The 19,997-nt window shown below is 32.0% G+C and overlaps 2 protein-coding genes across 2 annotated transcripts; both read left to right on the forward strand.

Annotated features, from left to right (window-relative positions):
- Window positions 1-593: 593 nt before the first annotated feature.
- On the forward strand, window positions 594-5,151 carry HELRODRAFT_164016 (hypothetical protein; the record flags this gene model as incomplete). The annotated part of the gene is made up of 5 exons (XM_009029077.1): window positions 594-610; window positions 1,158-1,311; window positions 1,639-1,790; window positions 3,879-4,039; window positions 5,048-5,151. The coding sequence occupies 5 exons, from the start codon at window positions 594-596 to the stop codon at window positions 5,149-5,151; spliced, it is 588 nt and encodes a 195-aa protein (XP_009027325.1).
- An 11,730-nt stretch (window positions 5,152-16,881) lies between these two features.
- Window positions 16,882-19,457, forward strand: HELRODRAFT_164017 (hypothetical protein; the record flags this gene model as incomplete). Its single annotated transcript, XM_009029078.1, has 5 exons — window positions 16,882-16,974; window positions 17,183-17,294; window positions 17,915-17,958; window positions 19,038-19,232; window positions 19,305-19,457. The coding sequence occupies 5 exons, from the start codon at window positions 16,882-16,884 to the stop codon at window positions 19,455-19,457; spliced, it is 597 nt and encodes a 198-aa protein (XP_009027326.1).
- Between the last annotated feature and the right edge of the window lie 540 nt (window positions 19,458-19,997).

Here is a 19,997-nt window from a genome sequence, read left to right on the forward strand (position 1 = left end):
AATAGTTTGATAACTTTGAGAACGAAGAACATGTGTGAACGAAGTTTTGTGATGATGTGGTTTATACGGGGTGAATTGTTGAGTGTGGAGTTTAATGTAATGTCAAATATTTTTAATTAATTTGCGCGAATGAAAGATGGATGTTCCGAAAGTGATGTTATTTTCTCACCATGTTTTCAAATTTTTACATCTTAATTCCTCACGTGACATGACACCACACGACATCAAATGACATAGCATATGACATTACATAATATCACATGGCATCATGTGACATCACGAAATGACGTCATAATGTATTTAGGGGTATTCAATTAGCAGTTCTTTTTTATGAAACATCTGCTTTTTGGTGCATTGTACTGAAACTTAGTTTAAATAACGATGAAATAAAAAATAAAGTTGTTAGGTCCAATGCGTGGAAACTGCGATTATTTTCTAACTGTAAAAAAATAGTTCGAATGTTTTTTTTCAAACATTCAATTTTTTATTTATTTGCTTTTCATTGCAGCAAACGTCATGTCTCGTTGAATAATTCATTAAACTAACAATTGAAGTTCGAACTAAAAAGTTTTGTGCGGATTTCAATTACCGTAATGACACCTGGTCACAAGTGAGTGTTCGTTGGCAATGGAAATTGAACCCACAGAAACTACAAAAAGGATGTCAAAGAATATTTTAGTGATTTCAAAAGTTGACAAAATTATAAAATGTTTGCAAACAGAGTTTTAAACATAAAATTTGATTCAAATCATCATTTGTTTAAAGCCCTGCAGAGTATTGGCTGCTTCTAACATGTTACAACAATATTGATGCTTCAAACTGTTATAACAATACATGAAAAATGGGTGACAGTGATTTTTATTTAATAATTGTTAATTTATATTTTTAAAAATATCAAATTACTAATTCACTTAAATTTTAAGAAAACAGGATTTATAATCAAACTTACATGACTGCAAAAAAAAAACATTTTTTGAATCATGGAAAACTAAAATGATTTTATACATTTACGCTGTGAGCAAAAACTGTAAGCATGTTAATTTAAATTAATGGAATGTTACTCTGTGATTCTACTTTTTGAGACTCCATTTTGTAACTCGTTTGAATGCTGTTTTGCAAATTAGACTTCCATATTAGAAACAATGTTTAATGAACAGTTTATTTCTTGGTCTGATTCAAAAGTTGAAAATATTTTCAGTGTTTGATGCATTCATGGGCGTACGCAGAAGGCAGTTGCATGCAGTGCGGCTTTCGCATGCAATCTATCTGCGTTTCTTAGAGGACAATCATTTCAAAACTTCACTGAGACTGGTGCGATTGCTGCTAACTCAAAAACATTACGCATTCACATGTTTGTCAAAACAACATTAATAAACAAAAAGAAGCTCATTTAAATTTTTTTAATTTCTAACTTATTTTTTGTTTTGAAAAACAGAATTTCTTAATATTGCAAAAATTTTCATGCTAAGTGTACAAACCTGAGCAAATTGTTTAAAAAGTGTTTAAAATTTTTAAGCATATCCTTCCAATTACAATAAGTTTCTCAACTTTATGAACAGTTTTCCTTATTAAGCGGTGTGTTATAGCACAAAACACAATAGAACAGAATAAATAACCTCGGCGGAATATGCAAAACAGCCTCTTGGCGTTGGCCACGAAGGCATCTTACACGTGATACATGCATCTCATGTACGCAATTTGTCATCAACAAATATTAATGTTATTCTGCCGGAATCCATCCAGCCACCTCGAAATGAACAACAACCAATTTTCACAACACCGCTGAGCAGGTTGTTGCAGTCATGCATCGGACAGTAAAAACTGAAAAAGTTTCGCAACATTAGTTCTATGATAAATTTATTAAAATTGTTTAAACCGTAACAATTTTTCAAAAAATATTTGAAACAAATTGATTGATTGAACGTGTAACACGTTGTTCAGGCAGAAAATTTTGCGAAAAATAGGTTAATAAGCAAAGTCAAGTTTAGTTTCCTCCTGATTTTTCGTTTTGCAATATGACTCAAAATGTTGGCGGGTGGATAGGTTTAGGAGCCATTCAACGGAGTTTCAATTATTTTATGACTTTCCCTTATTAAGCGACGCCCGTGTCTTACTGTTTTGAAAATGACTCAGAACTCCACCAACATGTCGTTTAAAAATGAAAAGTTTATATGATTTGTGTTGGTTACTTATCTGTTTGCAACACAGCAGCAAATAATTTACTGGTTATTTTCAAATAAACAATTTTGAACACAAAAAAGTAATATGGATGACTAAAAATTGTTGATAGATTTTTTTGGTTACATTTTCTTTTTGGATATTTTATTTAAAATCAGTGTTGACAGGAAAAGCGCTTATTTTATCACTTCTTCCCACCAACGTCAACACGCTTCGTTGCATTATCACGACCAACCTTCATCTAGCAGATTTCCTATCCAGTTTAAAAGTTTTTTATAAGAAGCATTTTTTCCAATTTTTAACATCTATTTTTTACTAACATTTTTGCTTGTGTTTAAAATGTTGGTTACAACGAATGCGATTTTAAATGAAATGCCAAATGAAAAATAAGATGCAAAGTGGAGTTTACATTAACTTTTCAGTTGAAGGAAGTGTACGTCAGGAGATTCCTAGCATGCCCAGCCACACCTGGACAGTGCTCACTGACTAACTGACCACCCAACCGACCAACAAAAAGTCTGACAGAAAAACACATCCATCACAAATTTGTTGATCATTCCATCAAGCAAGCAGACGATGGCGAGTTTCGAAATTTTTATTCGTAACAAGATGATGGAACTGGTGAATGAGCTCATTTGTTTAGATTATCAATCTTCGTCATCGTCTGCGTTTATGTATTATTCAAACAACCAGCCTGTCGATTAAACTGATGAGACATAACTGCAGCAACGAGAAAACGAAATTATCAAGAACAAATAAATTATTTCAGCTCACTTCATTCCATTCCACAGATATCAACTAATTTTTATTGCAGCGCTGTAAATGTTGTTTCATGAAAACTAATTTAAAACATATTTCCGTGCCATTGTTCTATTTAAATAACATTAATGTTTTTAAAAATTTGTTATTATTATTACTGTTGTTGTTATTATTATTTTGTGGTGTACTTCTGATTTTTTTCTGAATACGCTCAGTTGGATGCAAGAAAGAAAAATAATTTACTCTCTACAGACGCTACTGAGGTAATATTTTGAAAATTATAAATGTCTGACCGATTCAGAAAATAATATTTTTGCATTCTCTAGTAAAATGTTGAAATGAATTCTAAAGCAACAACAACAACAGCAACAACAAACAACAACAAACAACAACAAACAACAACAAGTAATACTACTACTATAACAACTATATGAACCAAAGTGTTGAACCCGGTCATGTGTGTAGCATTTAATTTGAAGTTTTTTGCAACAAATTCAGCGAGAAAAATTATTTTAAATTGAATAGCTTCATTTCCGAATAGAAATTTTAAGTTAATCAATAACCCTTCTAAACATTCAAAATAATTTATTTTATTCCAGAAAACGCGAACAAATAAATAAAAATTATTTAAATGCACTGATTTAAAATGTCTTCTAATTTTACTTCTTGTTGTTGATAAATAAATAATAAGCAGCGAGGAAAGTGTATAGAGTTTACCAGTCGAAAGTTGAAAGAGTTCTCATTACAGTTAGCTCCTTTTTCATTAACGCTTCTTTCTCAGTGCACAGTAACAATTTTGGGTTTTCAACGAAATCTTCCTGCATTAGGAGTTAGTGTAACATGAAAAATTACATTAATTAATTGATGTGAAGTAAAAAATTACATTAATTAGTTAATTGAATTACGCATATACAATTTCGATGAAAAATTACGTTTTTCAGGCAAACAAGCTCCATTCTTATCGAAAGTAATAAGGAGAAAGCCAAAAATATAAGAAATGCAAAGTTGCTTGACTTGGGCGAGGTCCTCAAGACGATGCGCATATCTTTTGTGACGTTTAACAATGACACCGATTGTAAATATTCATACATTTGCAAGAAAAGTAAGAAATTAATTCGGTGAAATACACTTAACTGTTCATTATTGCGCGGAGAACACAGCTATCCAACACGCGTTCTCAAATCTAATATTCTCTGTGTATACAAAATACATTTGTTTCACAGATGTTTCACGCATATAGTGAATAAATACTTTGATTATACAAACACATGCATGTGTATATTGAATATTTGTACATAACTTCTCAAAGGCACTAGCACATTAAACCATTTTAATTAAATATCAACTCATCATAAAAATATGTAATCATGATTAAATAAAAAATTGGTTATCAAAAATTGTTAAGCAAATGATAAATTATTCTAATTACATTGATTTCTTGGCGATAAAGTTCTCTTCATTTAGGTTTCCATTCTAACGTTTTGAATGTTTCAACAATCAAAACAAGAATTTCGCTGACAACATTATTCAATGTATGAAACAATAAACGAAAGAGGAATCGTAATTTTCAAAACACTTTTTGCCCTTACATGCGCGTGTACGTGGCGGTGGATAACTTTTCACATTGTACAACTTGACGAGATAAATATTTTTATGGGCGTGAAAATTTGAGGAAATGCTTGCAGAGATTTGGTTGAGGAGACTAACGAGGTGGAGCGTGATGGGGCATGATGATTGATTCAACGTCCAGGGTTGCTCGCTGATCTGTCGGGGTGGTTGAGGCGTGCTTCAACTCGCAATTATCTTTTCATCTACGGTCTCAACATAAAGGTCAAACAATTCACTGAAATCACATAGTGATTTGCTACGAAGTTTGTAAAAAAGGAAAAAGATGTATTTTCATTTATAAGTCAATGTATCAAAATGGCAAAAAAAACAAGTTGACATCACAGAAGGTCAGCGTGCACAAATATTTAAAAAATGTAACAAATTAAGAACGTTAAGTTGAAGATATTTATTCAGTCTTTAAAATTGTCCTTTCTTAGTCTTCAGAGCTGAAAACGTGACAATTACTTCCTCAAAGTCTCTGTCCTTCACCAATTAATAACAGACCAGAAATTATTAACAGTTCCATGGTGGATCGTAAAAAGTTCTCTGTCAGCTTCACTTTTGAAAAGCTTCGCTCACATGGAGGCAACAACAAACAGAGCGTGAAAAATAATTGAACGTTAAAAGGCTGCATTATCGGAAAAAATAATAAAATTAATAAAGAACACTTTTACATAGTATGTTTAATGTTAATCAGTTATGTCATTCTATATATAATTTGGTCTGCACATCATCAAAACTATGACGTCGTACAAAGCGTCAAACCAAAGACTGTACATAGTTTGCAAAAAGCGCTTGACCTCATTAATTAACACGTTCGTAAATAAAGCCAAATGAGCCAAAAACGGCATAACGATGAATCAATAAAGATTATCACTATCATCTATCAGCTGTGTGCATCTACTGATTTCCTCACGACATCTCTCCAATGGTCTCTATTCTGGGGCCACTTCTTCAAGTGTCAATCGAGATTTTTCCCTTGTAACTCTTTATTTGGACAATCCTGCCCTTTGTAGATCTTCATCCAAGCAGTCGATCCATCTTCGTGGTGGTCTTCCTTTTTGTCTTGCCTTTTGTGGTTTATCCATCATGGCTTCCTTAGTTAGTTTATTTGAATTCATAAGCAACAGGTGGCCTGCCCATTCACTTTTGCGCATTCTGATTACCTCGGTTATGTATGGCTGACCTGTTCTACGTCTAATCTCTTCATTTGGAACTGATAACTGATTTTCGTGATTTTTCGCAGACGTCCGTTTTCAGCTGCATTCAGTTTATTCTTCATAGTTTGTGTTAAATTCTACAAATTCGCTTCATGTAACAAAATCGGTAACACACGTGCGTGGAAGATTCTCATCTACAACTTTTGACTGATATTGTGTCGTTTAAAAATTTTTTCATGCAGTTTTTTGAACGCAACGCCTTTGACAGAAAATCATCTTTTCACTTCGTTAACAGATTTTTTATTTGCATTTAATTCATTTCCTAGGTAGACAAAATTGTTGTTCATCTCTATTAATTTTTTATCAATTTCAAACTTTAGCCACGGTCCCCATGTTTTTTCGGTATTTTTTAAATTTACCTTTGCAAAATTTTTTGCTTTCTCTAACCAGATGTTTAACCAAAATTTATAATTTATCAAATGAGTCTGTTGTTAAACAAGTATCATTGGCATGTTTCAAATTCTGACAGCATGAGGGAAAAGATGTCACCAAATCGTTATATAATCGCTCCACTTTCATAGTATATAATTCAAAATTATATTGAAAATGGTCGGTGACAAAATACATCCTTGTCTGAGACCAGTCATTAATTTAAACCATTCGGTTTTTTCACCGACAATTTTGACGCACGACTCTAAACCAACGTGTAAACCTTTTACTATTCATATTATTTTTTCATCAATTCCATATCCTTCTAATATCATCCATGCTCCCTTCTTTTTATATAGAATCGTAGGCTTGGGCAAAATCTACAAAACACATCATTAGTTCTTCATTATGTTCCAAATTCATTTTAATTCGCAGAAAAAAAATCTGATCAGAGCAACGCAACTTCTCCTTTTTCTAAAACGGGATTGATTTTATCTCAACTGTCTATCAATTTTATTCGTTATTTGTTCAAAAATTCACGTATGAAAACTTTGCCGCTCACGCTCAGTAGAATGATGTCTCACGAATTACTACAATCCATTTAATCTTTTATCGGTGTCTTTTTCCAGTCATTTAAAAATTTGTTCTGACTTCTGAACTGTCGATATCACTTTGTTTAACCAGACAATTGAACAAGGGCCAGTACTTTTTAGCATTTCTGCGGCAATTTTGCATATGCCAGGGGCGCTACCATTTCTCATCTGTTTTGATGTTTTTTCACCTCCTCTACGGTAATTTTATCCTGGCAATTATCAGCATTTGTCATATCTTTTCCGCTCTGCTGTTTGATTCACGAATTCATCTATTGCATTTATTGTTTGATGAATGTTTTGCGGTTCATTTCAGTTTAGAAGTTCTTGGAAGTGTTCACGCCATTTGTCCAAAATCTTTTCTCTTGACGTGATTTTTTCTCCACCGTCTCCTCTCTGCAGATCAATTAATTTATTGCCAACGCTTCCACAAACTTTTTTCATGCCGGCAAATAGCTTCTTATTATCTCCTTTTTAATTGGCTTTTTCTTTTTTCAACACTATTGGTTCCACAACGTTGATTCTGTCAACAATGATGCTGTTTTTTAGCTGTATTTTTAAATCAATAGACAACGAGGTGAGATTCAACACTAGAAAAAACAAATTATTAGATATTTGATTTTCAAAACAAACAAGAAACAAAACGCATTCGTAGAATTTAATAAAAAACTCAAAACTTTTGTGCAATTTAAAATTTAGTGGTTTGTTGAGTTAGAGATTGCGCAGTAGATAAATTAAAATTTTTATTTTCGAACAATCTAGACGACACCTTATGTTCTGAATTGTTGCACTTAAAGTCTATTTAACCATCTCAAACCATAATTCAGTTAAAATACTCTGATTCATGTAAGTGGATAAGAATGAATGAGTTGTAGTGAGTATATCCAAATGTAAACATTGCGCTTCAGATGCACTTTGCACACCTGCTACAAACTGTTTGGCCATAATGGACCGTATCACCTTCTGACAGACACGTTTATCTTCTTAAAGTTATTTTAATGTAAAAGTCACCTGCATCATCGATGTAGGGCTCTTGTGACATTGGTGGAGAGACCCATCAGTATTAGGTGATGTGTGTGGACCATTACTAAATGATGAATATCCTCACCAATGTTTTAATAATGCAGACATATTTATTCTATTGCAATTTACAGGTTTCTAACGTTTACTGTTCAATTTTAATATAAAGCAACAGAAAATAAAACGCATAATTTCTTTGTGTACAGGATTGAATGTAGACAATGCTGGCAATGATACACACATTTCATTGGTTACAACGAAGCAACATCTGGCAACAGTGTGGACCGAACGGTAAAATTAGCTATGAACATGAACTGGATTGTTACGAGACATTTTTATTCTGGTTTAAAACTTTGTACTTAGGTCATGATGTCATCTATAATCTATTAATAATAGATTATAGGTCGTTGAATTGGGGTGGTCGGGTGTGACATAATTATTGGCTGAGGGGTCAGCTGAGCGTGACAGGATGTGACAGGGAAGAGGAGGGATTGAAGAACGGCGTAAAAAGCTTGACATAGTTATTGAATGGCTCCTATAATTTTTCATGCAAATATATTTTTATATTATGGTATATTAAATATGCCATGAAAATGTTATGGAAATTATTGTTTTAAAGCTAATTTTGTCTTTAAAATTGACATACATTTGAAGCGGCAAATTATGGATGCCCACAGGCCGCAAAAAGTAAGTTTACCACAGAATGCATACAATCTGGTATACATACAATCCGGTATACATACAATCCGGTTTGCATACAATCTGGTATACATACAATCTGGTGTACATACAATCTGGTATACATACAATCCGGTTTGCATACAATCCGGTTGGCTTAAAACCTGGTACTCAACTTTCATCCGCCTTAGTTAAATTAAAAAAGCTACCGGTAATTTTTTCATGAGCAAGAAATTGCAACTCATATAAAAAGCCACGCTTTAAAAATGAAAGCAAACGATTGACATTGCACGTTAATGTTAACTTCGTTTGTTGCATATGATGTTGGGGAAATTACTTTTTTTTAATTTTCCATTTCGGTTAAAACATTTTCATTTTTGTTAGTCACTCCCGTCTTGCATTGCGAGGTTTCACCAAATTAAAAATTGTTTCAAAAAATTGTATAAATAAGTAATATGTTAAAAATTTATGAAATAGGAACTAATTATAATAATTTATGCAGAATTATTTGCACAAAACCACTGCTATAAAATTATTTTGAATATGACACTGTTTAAAATATAATAAAAACATTTTCAAAGTCATTAACAATTCAGTGTAAAATATTTCAAAGTTCAAATCCAATTTTATTTTTAATAACTAAATCATTTAAAATATATTCATGGGTTTGAAAAATGTTATTCTAAGTTTAAAAACAAAAAAAGTTCTTCAAAATACCTTTTGTTTAATTCATAAAGTATAGTTTAACGCTTCATGTAGAAACATGTGCAGTGAAATCACGTATACCAATTTTTCGGGAAATAAAAACACATTAACAATATAACATCTACAACTGATTTAATGTTAATTAATACGATTAAATTTATAGCTAACCCCAATGACCCGGGTATTCATATTATACGTTATATTCCCACACGCATGTTATGTTTATAAATAATCGCTGATATTTTCAGTTTTAATATGAAAGCCAAAAGGCGTTATGTATGTAAGTTATTTATCAGACTATTTATAACAATAACATAATTTATAATGATGATGTCACTACAAATAAATGATAAAAGAATAATAATAAAACAACGTCAACAACAACAATAATATTAAACAATAATAGAAATAGTAGCAAAAATAGTATTAATAATAAAAATTATAAAAATTAGATATAGGACAACAAAATCCTCTACTTCTGAATTTTCCAAAACTTCAACTCAACTTGTTAATCCTCAAGCATCTGTGCAGTGCATCGATCAAAAATGAAGTTTATGTGGCCCATTTGTTGGTTGTGTCTTTGTCTCTGTAGCATGAGTGTGTGCGAGTGTGTGTGTTAGCGTGTGTGTTTATATATATGTGTGTGTGTGTTAGCGTGTGTTTGTGTGTATATATGTGTGTATGAGCATAAGTGTGCGTATGATGAGCTTTCACATGTGTATTTTTATAAATGAACGTTCACGAATATACGTGTTTTCTTGTGAAAAATCTTCTTCGGTGCGTGCATGCATTATTATGTTATTGACGTTGGCGTTCATTAGTGTTGAAAATGTTTGATGAATGGAGCCACTTTCTTCCTACATAATCTGGTTAACATAACCTCTTGGAGTTAAATTCAAACTTGCGATAAAAAAAATTAATAACACACGTACCGGCATCTAAAATATATACTCACATGTTTATATTGGTATCAATATGTATGTTTTTATATATATATTGACATTTATATAACTTGTGATGAGATATTTGAAGTTGCCAGAGGTGATGTTGGTGTTAAAGATAATGATAATTATTTAGGCGTTGTCGGTGATAATTTATCAAATGCTAATGTTAGGTGAAGGAAATGGTAACTTATCAGGTGGTGGTAATTGTGATGTAGTTGGTGGTAAATTATCAGGTGTTGATGTTAATGGTAAAGCTGGTGGTATTTTATCAGGTTTGGCTGACGCTAACATATCAGAAATTAAGCCGGTGATTAACGGTTTCGTGAGTGTAACCCATGCCGGCTGCAAAATCAATTTCATTGCAAACGCGCCACTAATCGGAAATAATTTTTGTTCCCGGACGAATGTACTGCGTAATTAAATGCATCAGAAGGACAGCACTTCTGTCGGTGACAGCAAACATAATACTTTCTCTAGTAGTATGCCGACAAAAATTCACTGTTCTGGTAGATGCCTGCCCATGTGATTTTTACGTCCATTTCAACTACGGTCTTAGGCTCTCCTATAATTACAGGGTTACTTAAAAGATTGTATGTACAGGTTCCAATCGATACCAGCTGTTTTCAAAATATCTAACTCACTTTCACAAATTTGATGCTAGTCAGGTCCTTGCTCCAACAAGTAGAAGAATAGTTTGACATGTCTGTGAGATAATTTCGGTCTTTGCATCCATGTGTCACATCGTACATGTATCGTCTCTCTGCCTCACCCACGGTTGCACCGCCGGCGATCGTGTGCAACACTCAACCACAGTACTACGCATGATTTCTTGATCATCACGTAAAAAACCAGGCTGCTGTAGAAAGAGAACGCTACTAGCTTTTTCGTGTACGATTGCTAATGATTGAAGTTCAGTATTTGTTTAACGGTTTTACTTGAATTTAAAGAAGTTATCAATATGGTCAGTTTGATTACGCAGTGTTGCCAAAAATAAACACAAAAAAGACAAAAACATCGGATAAAAAACATGTACTCATTTTTTGTCAATACGCAGATGTAGATGCCAAAGTTTCTCAACAACCAACGCTTCTCCATTTATTCCTGATCAGTGCTGCTAGGCTTCAATATGTCGTCGAATTTGTAGATCCATTTTTTTCATAAATCAATGCATATTTTCCTTTTCTTGTTTTCTCTGGCTATCACCTTTAAAAGTTCATCAGGCAAGGCGGGTTTTCTAACAAAGCTTGCTCATTCTACACACGTGACTTAAACCTACATGGATATTGTTCTTTGATCGTCATTTCAACTGTTCATCGCTGTTCGATTCATCTTGGTATAATCCAATGGCAAGTAATATGGTTCTGAAATGAGATTTCGTGAACCTGTTTGATGCATTACATTTGGAATGCTTCAACTTGTTTTTGGCAAACTTATTTAAAATATTTTCGACATGATGATAATTCCTGGAAAACATCCAAAGAACAAAAAACTTTCAGGATAAATATCTCTCGGAGGAAATATTTAAAGGCGGTTTTCTCCGGGTGTTTTTTCTTTGATTGAAATCCGGTAAAAATAAAAAAATAATCTATTTATTTTGTTTTATTTGTTTATACAGTTATTTATTTTGAACAAGCAACAACAATAAAACAATTAACTGACACTACAATTTTGAAAGTTTAATCGAAAGCATCAATTATTTGTGTCAATTTTTCCCTATTTTTGTTTGCGATTTTTTTTTCTCATTATCGTCGTCTCAAATAAAGGAAAAAAATATTTTTGCTAGATTTTTCAAAATTTAATTTTTTTTACATAAATTCATTTTATTAATGGTTGTGGTACGTTTAATTTTTCAAGAACTTTAATGGTTTTTTTCATTTTCAGAGTTTTTCAGTCGAGTGCTGAAACAATAAAATTTTTAAAATTTATTGCTTTGCCATTAAAAATGTACCAACAATTTTAAAATAAGTAGGATCAACAAATTTTTAAAATGTTTACTTGGGTTGTATAAAAGCGATGATGGTTTTTTAATTTCGCTAAGCAGAGGCGTAACCACAGGGGGCCGGAAATTTTAGCCAGAGTTATGGTTGTATTGAAAATAAGGTTATATATTGGGAATGAAAATGTAATGATGTTAACATGAAAATTAGCTACAATCTGCGGTGAGATAAGCCAGAAAAGGTTGCCCACTCTTTTTAGAAAACTCAAACCTTCTTATTGGTGTTAAAAAACTTTTTATCGATTTATTACAAACAATAAAAATTATTTTCATTTTCACATTAAGCAACCAATCGTTTGCAATTACATTTTTGGCTAATCCCTCAATGTTTTTAAAACATTGTGCATTTTATAAACAATAAAAATCCTCGATTTCTTTTGCAAAAATAATTTTTGTTTCATATATTAGCTTAGCAAGTGTGAAATTATTTTTTCATAATTTATTGACAAAAAATTAAATTATGAAAAATAATTTTATTATATGCTTACCAAGTCTGGAAGATACTGACAGATAAACCCAACATGAAAAATAACGAAACCAGTTTAAATACTAACTCAACTAATAAACCATAACTGACTGTACTACTACCTTAAATAATAATAATATTAACACTATGCTGTGATGCACGTGTGTGCATTGAGTCAGGTTACAGTAGTAACGTGACTGTAACAGCTTAAATTATTCATTCAATAATTGAATCTATACCGTTTTTAAAAATATTAAAATCTTTTGCATCAATTGCTTCCTGAGATAAGTTATTCCAATTGTTGACTATACGATTTGTAAACAACTTTTTTCGGCAGTTTTTTTTAACTTTTTCCATTCGTAATCTTTTATTGTGTCTTCTTGTTCTTGGGTCAAACACGAATATCGGTTCATTATGCCAGTTTATCACATTTGTGCCACTTACAATCTGTACATCTGAATTAGATCACCTCTGGTTCTTCTTTTTTCAACCATTCCACCTCGAATACGCCAGTCTCTACTTTCAGCAAGAGTTCAACCCCAAAAAATCGTCATCACTATTTTATCGTAGGCCATAATTTGAGATCTACGTAGTCTTTTTAGTATTTTTTTCCAAAACCATCAGCTTTGGACCATCATCACCATCATTACTAAAATTATCAAATCTATTAAGAAACGGGTATTAAATGAGCAGAACATCTGTATTATACCTGGTTTGAATAGAAGTTGGCTGTTGAGCAGAGTTTTTAGAAAAAGTTTTTGAGTGAACAAATTTATTCAAAAAATTTATTATGCCAAAAAAATTAAAAATTGAAAAAATGTTTCTCAATGTCCGTTCCTGTTTTTAGAAGGAAGATTACACGTTCAAATTAACTTCAATCTACTGCTGTTGCTAAAAAATGCATTAATTAACGTTTGCATACGAATAAATAAATGCAGCAGTTGATGTTGCTTTAAAATATCTAGGACCACTTCCATACATTTTGTAATTCGTTTTAAACCAATGTTCATAAAATTATTTATTCATAGTTTGACAAAAAAGTGAATAATAAAAATTTTAATCAAAGTTTGGTGTAACATTTTAAACCTTTTAAAATATTTTTTCATACTTGAAGAAGCACAGTCCAAGTTTTTGCATAATTTTCTTATTTATCGCACCTGCAAAAATTCTCAATTTTTCAAATGAGGCATGTTTATAATGAACCAGTTTAGTTGAAGAAGAAATACTCACTCATCTATAAAATAAAAGACATGTGACCTAAACACACGTTTTAGCAATTACTATAAATCTTTGAAATTTCTTAAGATTTACAATAATTTACTAAGCTTCTTTATACCATGCATATTTGTGGAAAGATTGGCATCAATTCAATCATTCAACAGCGTTAAGTTTTTTAACCCATGTGCAGGTTCATCACCTGTTGAAAAACGTCATCAAGAGAGTTGAACCAACATTTTGGTAATAATTGAAAAGATGAGAAAACTAAATTATTCGAACGTTAACATTAAACCACAGATTCATGCTATAAGACCATCATTGAGAAAGATGGTATTAAACTTTTGAAAATTGGTGGTTCATAGCCGAAACAACATAACGGAATATCAATTCTGAAAATGAGATGAATAGATTCATATCGGATGTGGTCAGATCTCAGTTTTTTGCAAAGAAAAAAATTCAAATTTGTCAATGAAAGTGGTATCAATGTTAGAAATCTTTCCATAATACTTTATCCAGCACCATCAACTGTGGTTAGTAATGTAATCCAAAAAACTTAAAATTAAGTTCAGTAACATCATTCAAAACAGAAATGGATAAATTTATAGAAATGAAATCAATAATATTTCAATAAAGTTTGGGAATGGCCTTTTGGTGGGTCAACTTTATTAATCTTACGACTTTACTACAAGATGTTACTCGCTAATGTGAGGCGTTGCATTATTTCAGCATATGCTTCCTTCGAAATTTATAAAAATCTTATGTTTAGTGTATAAATCGTTGCATCCAATATCTGCTGAACATTTTTTTGTGGTATCTTCGCTTGAGAACAATCGCCTTTTTTGCGCACCCGTAGTGGTATTTTCTTTTCAAATCAGTCAGAAATTTACAATTCAACTGCTTATTTTTTGGATATCGCAATCATTGCTAATAAATAATGCTTCATCGGAGTGATAATTGCGTCAAAAAGATTTAGTGCCTATTAAATGCATTTAGGTTAGAAAAAATCTAAATTTCATACTTTAAAATTTTTGATGATAATTAACTCAAACAAAATATATAAAAAACTAGTGAGCAAATGAACTTGAAAATTGAAAATAGGTTTGATTATTTTTTTGTTTTTTTTTTGCTCAGTTCATAATTTTTCGTTACTTTTAATAATTCATCATTTTCAACAATTGCAATTGGAGCATCGCAAGCTTCACAAATCTGGAATTGAAGGGCTCAGCCTTACTTTCCCGACAAGTGCTTCTCGGTGGCTTTACATCATATAGTAGTTTGATAATTAACTCCAATTATTAATTAATTGATAACTTTACGCTAAAAAACCAGGACCGATTAAAACCTGAAATTAATATTTTATGTTATCAAAAAGACTTGAATAAGAATAAATTCAGCTACACGTACTTTCAAAATCGAAAGTCAATTTTCTCAGGCGTACAATTAGCTCTAAATTAATCAAACCCGGTCAATAAAAAATAATAAAATTCAATGATAGATAGGGAAAGCAAAGTAGAGTTCGGAGTTTTCAACAATTTTAGAAATTTCATTCATGATAACTTTTGTTTCCATCATTTTGTGGACTCGAGAATAATAAGGTGCCATCTAGAATTGAGTGATGTTGTTATGTTTCGATTTCATTTTTATTGAATTTTAAAACTTGATTGATCAAATAATGAGCTAAAAATTTTGATTCAATTGTGTTGTTTAAATTTTCTCTTGTTTATAGACCGAAAATTTTAATCGTTTAAGTATTTTAACGTGTTATTTTCATGGTCGCGAAAATGTTATACTTTTAATTTTTTTTACACAAAATCATTATCAGTATCATTTTGCAGCTGTTTTTTAAAAAAATTAAGTTTTTTTTATATCAGTGACAGTAATTTTTATACTTTTTTGATTTATTCTTGAGGATTCTGCAACGTGATACGTTTTAAGATGTGTGCTGCCTTGTTAGATTTATGAAAAACTGCTCAGGAAGTGAGAAACGTTTTGGCACAGAGGAATGTGTTGTTCTTTCATATTTCTTTTATGATGTTTTAATACAACATTTCAACTCTGCTTTGAACTGGTTTGTGAGATTATATGTTTATTTAGTTCATTTAGTTATTTCTTTATTAAATGTTTAATTGATTTTTTACACAGTGAATTTCGGAGCAATATTGTTGATTTCAGTTTTGCCCATTTCTGATATCATTCATGTTATATGTGACGCCATGCAGTGTCGAGTCGATGACGTTGATGGCTACGCTTATTCTCAAAATGGTCTTTCCACACAAATCTTGATAAAGATTATATTTTCTGTTTTCGAGATAAGGATTCAAAAATTTTTTTCATGAAAAGTTTGTGCTTATCTTACGTCCGTTTTTCTGCGGTTTCGTTGTTGCTCTTATGTTGTAATTATCACTTTTATACCAGTTATACTTTTGGACTTGTTACTTCTCCGGTCGTAGAAAACAAAATAAAAAATCATGGATACATAATTTTTTGGAAAGTTGTGTGATTATGGGTGTGTGCTTGTTTGTGTGTTTACTTTTTTTGTGGTTGTTGTACAGAGCATTATTTATTATGGCTCTAATTGTCTATTCCTCTTTGTCCTGAGTTGGTTATTACGTTTATGAGCGGTTATTAGCGCTAATGCTGCACTGCACGATGATACATTACTCGATGGCGTTTGTAGCGGCAGTGCACATCTTTTATTATTAAATCGTTCCTACCTTTACCTAAAAAAGTATTTTTTGGTTATATGAACAATCACAAGTTTTGTAGTTGATTAACATTTATGTTGCTATAAAATACAGTTATTAATTTCTGTAATTAATGTTTTGTTATTTGTGGGAAAAAAGTGCTCCATTGTGTAAAATTTGATGACCACTAACTAAAATAATTAAACAAATTTACTACGTGTTAAGTCACAATAATTCATAGGAACAATTTATAAACTTCACAAAAATTTATTTTAATATTTCTGTAAATTTAATAAAAATTCAGTAAACAATAAAACAGACATTTTTGTCCAGGTTTGTTTGCACGTTCTGCATGCATTTGATTTCATTGGAATTTTAAACGTTTTACTGAAAATAAATCTAACATGGCTGTTTAGACACAAGCGATTTATTGAATAATCCGCAAAATGTGCAAGTATAAAGTTCACGCCAACCAACCTGAAAAGCAGACGAACGCATTCATTCTTTGGACAGAGCTCTTTAATAAACTTCCGCTGCTAGTCGTTGATAGAACAATACATTTTACGATGCCAGCAGAACAAAATAAAGAAGCCCAGCAATCACAAAAATTATAAAAACTATCACTAAAGTTTGAATGCACTGAATTTACAAAAACAACAACGTCGCTGAGACAATAGCAGCAAAAAACATTATTATAAACAACTACAAAATACGTCACACAGCTCAGCATCTAAAAACTAAACACAGGCAACAATCTCAAACCTCATTCATAAATTAGCAACATCAGATCAATTATTGTTTAGTAAAGAAGAACACACTGCCCACAATGAACTGTTATCTATGAGAGGTACTCCACAAGGTGGGCAACAACGATTTTTTGTTTGATGTCTGTTTGTTTGGTCATAAAGCATCATGGAAAGAAGGATGTGAGCACTGAGGAGAAGTGTCTTGGTTGTGTCACGTCTCGTACTGTTGAGCAATAAAAAAGTTTGAGGACGATTCCATTTGTGGCTGCTACTAACAAACTGCTTCAATAAATTTTTGTTCTTTTAGCAAAATTAAAAGTTCTGTGTTTCAAATTTTACGGCATTGAATATTTGCTGCGACAATTATGATGTGGTCATTCAAATAAGAATTTTAACTGTTGCAACGATGCTTAGAACTTATTGTTTCAGTGTCAACTACAGTTGAAAGCAAAATGATAATTGCATTTGTACATGCGCTCCATACAAAATATGTTGTAAAGCAACAATTTTTTTTAAATTTTTGTTTTAAGGAAGAAATAAATTTAATATACATCAACAAATGAATAATTAATAAGTCAAAATAAAATGTACAGCACTGAATTATATCAGCATTATATTTAAAAAATGGAACGCAGATGAAACAGCATTTCAATCAATTCATTCACTTACCTTTCCAGTCCTCTCAATGGCTATTCTGCTTTTTAATTATTATTTGTAACATTATTGTTTTCAGATGCTAGTCGTTTGATGCAAAAATTCAAACTGTTTCTTCGTAAGGTTGGTGAAAAACTGATGCAAATGGAAATGTGGGCACCGAACGTTGAAATTATCACAAAATATTTTTGTGTGCCGTGCTTATATTATATTTTATTTACTATGTTTTATTTTATTAACACATAAAGGCTTACACACATTACATCACTTTTTATTTCACTCTAACGATTTCACAAGTTCACGCTGACCATCACACACTGACACAACGACGAAGCAGCAACGCAACAGCAACGAACTTAGGTTTCTGAACTAAATTTATGTGATCACAAAATTACTGAGTCAAAAATTGATAATATCTTTACAGCAGACTAAAAACATTGTCCTAACGAATTTTTAAAATATTTTTGTTAATTAAAATTTAGTTCATTTTAAATTGTTATTAACAACCAAAAGATTGCAAACATTTATGCATTCATTCTGATAAACAAGTTGAGGTATAAATATAGAAAAATGAGTTGGTAGAGAAGGTACTGCAAAATGCCGAGACACACTCGCTTCAATTTATTGCACCGCCACGCTCTCCGCTGACCACGTGAAATTTATTCAACGAAAACAAAATGCTTGATAACAAATATAAAGTTTAAGTAACGTTAAAAGAGTTAATATGTTTTTAAATTTCATTTTTTGTATAAATATGACAGAGCATGATCGGACGAGCAAATGTTTTAATAGCAAACAAAGCATGATAGGAATTAAATTTGTTATAATACAAACGAGTGTGTGAGTGACGTGTTTGAAAAAATGTTGTCCCTTTGTATGAAATCATTAAACGTGGTGACTGTGATTGACATGAAACGTGTGCTTTTTGTTGACGACTTGTGTTACATTTTCTGTTCAGAGTTTTGCTACTTTAAACTCTGCCGCATGTGTACAACTGCGGTGATTCACAGGACTACATGAAAAAATATTAAGCCTTGCCCTCACTGAATCTGCAGTCTCATCGCCCGCCTGCATCGTATGTTCAGAAGATTTAACATCAAATCAGAACACAACAACATTCCTACTATAAAAAAGAAACACGCATGCAACAAAACACATGCAAGACAAGAAAAGTCAAAAATATATATATATTCAACCTCCAGAACATCGTTCGCAATGACCAGCTTAAATTTCCAAGCATCACTCTCACGTCAACGCTAAACACCACTCCCCACATCAATAATATCATCAAGAAAGGCCTACAGACACTCTACGCCCGCAAAACATTACGCTCCCATGAACACAAGGACATTAAACTATTCATCGTGTCCTTCATAATCTTCGGCGAAAAATATGCTGTTCGTCGTGCCAGGCTTTGCCGCCCAGCATCAATTACATCAACTACAATCACTCATCAATACACTGATTAGGCAAAGTTATTTACCACCATTAAATCCACCTGCCACCCGAATCTTCAACACGTAAGACATCCGTCTATTAACAAAATAAACTCCAATTGCCATCATGTCATACACCCTCTACAACCACCGATCAAAATCACTCCGCACAACCTTCGCCAGTGACCAGTGCAAACACAACTACGCAATCACTGCTTGCTCAACGCATCAGAATTAAACATTTATGCATCGACAACTCAAATCAACCACCACCCATCAGAGTGACATAAATCACCTATCGACCTAATCTAGTTTCATTATATTAATTATTATAAAAAAATTTCTACCTAACTTCCACGTATTTCACTTAACTTGCATTTCTGTCTTATCTTCATCTTACATTATCTTTCAACTCATTCTATTTCACTTTATTACTTACCCTATTCAATATTTTATAGTTCCCATCGGCCACACGCAATATTTTTATTTTAATTTACCAACTTTTGACATTATATTACTTATAATTATAAGTATTCATACTTTCGACATTATTTATAATTTTCCTAACTTTCCTCTCCACCTCCTGCTTCACCACATCAGTTCATTCTTTGTATCAAATTACTCGATCCTCTCTCCTGTCATCATACCAACACGCACATTAGTCATTCCATCCATTAACGCACCGCATTACTCCAGTTAACTTCTCACATGTAAGTTATGCAACAA

This window comes from Helobdella robusta (genome assembly GCF_000326865.2).
Source record: "Helobdella robusta unplaced genomic scaffold HELROscaffold_6, whole genome shotgun sequence".
NCBI classification, from domain to species: Eukaryota; Metazoa; Annelida; class Clitellata; order Rhynchobdellida; family Glossiphoniidae; genus Helobdella; species Helobdella robusta.